The sequence below is a fragment of the Hemibagrus wyckioides genome, linkage group LG02, assembly GCF_019097595.1.
Source record: "Hemibagrus wyckioides isolate EC202008001 linkage group LG02, SWU_Hwy_1.0, whole genome shotgun sequence".
NCBI lineage: Eukaryota > Metazoa > Chordata > Actinopteri > Siluriformes > Bagridae > Hemibagrus > Hemibagrus wyckioides.
In genome coordinates this window covers 25351428-25356427 of record NC_080711.1, presented here as the reverse complement: position 1 = coordinate 25356427, position 5000 = coordinate 25351428, and the positions used below count along the sequence as shown (strand labels likewise).

At 41.0% G+C, this 5000-nt stretch overlaps 1 protein-coding gene across 1 annotated transcript in view; it reads left to right on the top strand.

Annotated features, from left to right (window-relative positions):
* The first annotated feature begins 245 nt into the window (after window positions 1-245).
* Window positions 246-5000, top strand: part of cyth4a (cytohesin 4a) — an 8117-nt gene continuing 3362 nt past the window's right edge. The window contains exons 1-8 of the mRNA XM_058404567.1: window positions 246-397; window positions 822-882; window positions 1933-2015; window positions 2109-2173; window positions 3433-3499; window positions 4132-4254; window positions 4411-4487; window positions 4894-5000. The exon at window positions 4894-5000 is cut by the window's right edge and continues 6 nt beyond it. Of these exons, the coding sequence (XP_058260550.1) occupies window positions 392-397; window positions 822-882; window positions 1933-2015; window positions 2109-2173; window positions 3433-3499; window positions 4132-4254; window positions 4411-4487; window positions 4894-5000 (589 nt within the window). The 5' untranslated portion in view covers window positions 246-391. The remainder of the gene's footprint in view (window positions 398-821; window positions 883-1932; window positions 2016-2108; window positions 2174-3432; window positions 3500-4131; window positions 4255-4410; window positions 4488-4893) is intronic.

Below are 5000 nucleotides of genomic sequence, written 5' to 3'. Positions count from 1 at the left end.
CAAACAAACAAACAAACATCACACAGCTCCCTAACGAACAGGAGTTAAAGACAGAAACAGTGCAGTGGTGCAGATGCGGGATGCGGCTTTCTATAACACTTCCTGTGACCGGAAGTGTAGGCGAGGTCACGTGACGTGCTCAGGTGCATTGCCATTTTGAATCAGGCCACTAGAGGGCAAAATACAACAACTATTCCCCCCCCCCCAACACACACCCATCGCACAAGTTCTGAATTGACTTCATACTAACTCTAAAGCGCTCGAGAGAGAGAGAGAGAGAGAGAGAGAGAGAGAGAGAGAGAGAGTTGATGATGTGCTTTTGTTTCTTCACTCGTTGTGTTCAGTGAAGTGAGCTGAAAGGTGTTTGGAGGATTTACACTGAATTCCACACATGAAGGTAAGGAATTAATTCGGTTATTTTGCATGTCAGTCAATTTATTCCTTTAGTTTTATTATTTTTTTTCCCCAGAAAGATGTTTTCCCCAGTGAGAGAGAGAGATCTACAGATTTATTTTTACTTCATGAATGATAACATGCAAATATACTTCATAAACACACACACACACACACACACACACACGTATAAATGTGTTAATATTATTATTGTTATTATTATTATTATTATATGTGTATGTTAATGTTAGTGTCAGCATAATTTAATTCACTTTTATTTAAAGATTCATAATTAAATAAAGATGTCTGATGTGCAGTGATGTGAACTAATGAGCAGGAGAAGCATGTTCTCACACACACACACACACACACACACACACAGAGTGAAGGTTTGATTTATGTAAATGACGGTCTTTGTTTCCTCGCAGTCTCTGTCCTACACCAGCAGCATGGACTCCACGAGAAAGGACAGTTTCCTGTGGGGGAAAGGTAAGGAGCCGCACGTTTCTGCACCACTGACTTTTATTTTATTGTCAGCAGTAATGATAGAGTCCCTCGTGGAGCATCAGACAGAGAGAACACACAGTTTTACATTTACTCTGCAGCGGGGTTTTGTCGTGGGTGAAAATGAAAATGTTTATACTTTAATGATTACAGCGCTCACGTTAAAAACGTTCTCAAGACTTTAGAGGGTGGAAAACTAAAATTTTTGGGGATGTGAAACACACTGAGAGGATGTGAAAGAGATTGGAGCTTCGTTCTGAATATAAAGCGTGGAGGAGCGAGTTAATGAAGATTATTTATATCACATTAAGGAAGGGGGCAGAAACATCTGAAACTGATATGATGCTGGATTTTTAACTAATATCTAACTAGATCTTACCATCCAGAACCTGAGAGAACGTGATCAGAGCCCTGGCCTATAAGGAGGAGGGAATATCTTCTGGATAAAATGCTGAGTGAAGTTAAAGTTCCTGTGTGAGTGCAGCAGTCCAGCGCTGGGTCAGATTATCCTCCACACACGTTTCCTCCACAGAAGATTTCTGATATCACACCCAGTCAGACATTACGACATCATGACCTCGATTTAGATTGGATTTCAGAGAAAAATGAAATGCTAGTTTCTTCTTCAGTCAGTATTTTCTAGCCCTGAGTTTATTCGGTGTTTAGCGTTGAGTGTGTCTCCAGGCATTGGTGTAGACCTTATTGCAAAACTCAAGAACAATCTGGTGACCTCTGAGCTATAGGCAGGTGATGTTAATGATCTGAATGTGGAGCTCAGAAGCTCTAGTGAAGCAGCTGCAGAAGCCGACTCTGAACTCTCCTTACAGAAACACTGATGTTCATCTCTGACTCGAGTCACTGACTTTAGTGACCGCCACTAAAGTCATTTGACCACTTTACTGATCACCTGTTGGATTTAAAATGGTCCTGTCTTTTGGTTCTACTCACATCTTCAGACTTTTCTTCTGTTTATTGATGTTTGAAGTGAATTCTGAAGATGTGGAGTGAACAGCGAGATGTTTTCTGTCTTTGCAGCTCCATCAGGTTTCAGTCAGAAGGAGAAGAAGCCGACAGAACCCATCACAATGCAGAAGAACAACATCCTCGATGATATCCAGGTAGATCATGTTCTCAACTCACACACACACACACACACACACACACACCCTGTAAACACGTGACCCATCACATTTCCACACTGTCTCCCACAGAAACTCCGGCTGGAGATCGAGAACGTTATGAGTGAGATCCACACCATGGAGTCCAACGAGGAGAAGTGAGTGACCTCTACCTCTGCTCACAGTTTGGGTTCTCCAGCATTGAACCATCATACAAGCAATTCAGATAATTACGCTATCACACATCCTTCATCACAGTCTTTAAGGAAAAGGGTTCTTCAGGGATTCTTTAGATGGTCTGATGTGAAATATGAGAACTCTAAATATTCTGTATAATAACTTGCAGCAATGTAGAAGACTTTTTGGAAGGTAGTAAGCTTTAATTATCCAGCAGACCCTCAAAGAACCCCCAAAGAACCCTTTGAAGAATGCTTTTTGTGAAAACAGGTTTCTCAGGGCTTCTTTGGCTAGTTAATGGTTGTGAGTGGCTCTGATTCATGTCCATTGTGTTCTCTGTCCAGCACTAACACAGGTTCTGAACACTGTATTCATTTCTGCCTCAGCTGGACTCTAGAACATTCTATCGAGAACCTGCAACAGTGTTAGAAACGGTCGAAAATTGCAACTTATTGGGGGCTAAGAACCCTTAATTATCCTCTGAGCCCTTAAAGAACCCTTGTTTTCTAAGAGTGTTCTTCCTGAAACCTTTAGAGTTCTTCACCTGCCTATCTAAAGGAACACTAAAGGTTCTGTGTTGAACTTAGAAGGATTCTAATAGATGAAGAGGGTTCATTGGATTACTTACAAAGAACCCATAATGATCCAGTGAACCCTCACAGAACCCCTGGACACATGAGTTGGGTTTGATCTCATGCTTGAAGTATAAGGTTCCAGCTTAAGAGTTCTTGAGCAGAACTGTGGAGAAATGAAGAGTGTTAAGTTCTGAAGGAAATGATGTTAGAGTTAACTGGAGTATATGTTTATTATTCAGCCTCAGGTCTTCTCACTTCACAGTCAGTGTGTTATTCTCAGCGTAGCACCTTACAGAACCGAGAAGAGAACTGAGGAACCGGAAAAAATGAAGCAAGTCTCATTTTCAGTGTAACAGTGACGGTCATGACACAAAGAGCTTCATTACCAGGAAACACCACACCACACAGTGAGATAGACCACTGCTCATTGTGTGTGTGTGTGTATGTGAGTGTGTGTGTGTGTGGGGGCGAGTGTTTCCTGTTTTATCAGTATACCAGAGCATTAACGAGAAGCAGAACCTTTAAAATGTGCAGACGAAGCCCAGATATCCAAAACCCTGATTAGTGATAAATGGATGATGTCATCACATGTCAAAAAACAATAAAGTGATGAAGGTCACGTTGAGTTTTTATCTCTAAGTCTTTGATTTTTTTTTCCTCATCAGTAAGAACATCGTCATGAGCAGAATGTTCCTCTGTGGCAAGAAGAAGTTCAACATGGACCCCGTGAAGGCAAGTTTCTTTTAGAGCAAATAAAATGAAAGAATTAAGAGAGAAGAATAAAGTGTGAAGTTCAACACAGGATAGAGGTGAGGGTTAAAGACAAGATATAGGACGAAGGTAAAGAAAGAACGAAAGTTTGAGGGAGAGAAAAGAACCACATCCTGTGTTAGTGAAGAACAGATGCAAGTGCTGCAGTCACACAAACCTGCAGGAGATCTCACCCGAGTTCAGAGGAACTTTAGACCAGCGTTTAGACTCGCTCATGCTCAGAGACGGATTTCTGCTGAGATCAGAGCCTTTTAACGCCGAGTGGAACAAATGACCAGGAAAAAAAATAATTCATTACAGCCTCGTTCACAGAATTAAAACACACTACAACTTTATTTTATTTTATTTGCTGTTTTAAAAATTGTTTTTCATAAAATTTTATTTGACTATACTATTCCATTCTTTCCTAAGTCATTAACTGCAACATTTTCTCATCATTTCACTTGATCCTCGATGCCACAGGACTGACACGGACATGACATTGCTGTTATGAGCAGTTGTAGCCCTTTAGAGCTTATAACCACTTATAAAGAATCAGTGTATGTTAATGTCTCTGTTACAGCTGTAACAAAGTGTGTGTGTGTGTGTTGTAGGGGATTCAATACCTGTTAGATAATGATCTGTTGGATGAAACTCCAGAAGTAGTGGCTGAGTTTCTGTATAAAGAGGACGGACTCAACAAAACAGCCATCGGGAACTTCCTCGGAGAAAGGCAGGTTCTCACATCTCTCTCTACACATTCTTCTGCTACTCTGTGATTCTTTCTACACTATTCTTTGCGTTCTCTCTGATGAACTCTCTCAGATCCTCCTCAGTTCTCCAGAAGAACACATAAAAGCTGAACTGAATGATTTTGTAATAATTTCAGGGAGGAGTTCCACCTGCAGATCCTGAAAGCCTTCGTAGATCTTCACGAGTTCTCGGACCTGAACCTGGTGCAGGCTTTGAGGTGCGTAATGATTTGTTTCAAAACTGATCTGAGTTCAGGATTAGGAAGAGGATCAGCAGATCTTCACTGTTTTTAAATCCAGAACAACTAAACTGCTCACTCTGTTAAGAGCTTTAGATCAGATCATTAGTCCACATTAGACACAGTGTCTGATTTCTGCTCACTTTATGAACTGTACACACTCTGATCACGACTCTGAGGTCACTTTCACCAGCCTTCAGCTTCGGTTCTCGTTTGTGTTGAACTTCACAGGTGAAGCAGGACGATTTAACTGAAACCTTCATATTGAGTTAAAAAGGATGTTTTTGTATATTTTCCTGGATTTGAATCCTTGAAGAAGTTCAGAGGATGTTATTTTGTTAGCTCAGGAATAAAACAGTATTTCTTCTGGTGTTTGTTTCTGCAGGCAGTTTTTGTGGAGTTTTCGTCTCCCGGGTGAGGCTCAGAAGATCGATCGCATGATGGAGGCATTCGCTCAGAGATACTGCACCTGCAACAACGGTGTCTTCCAGT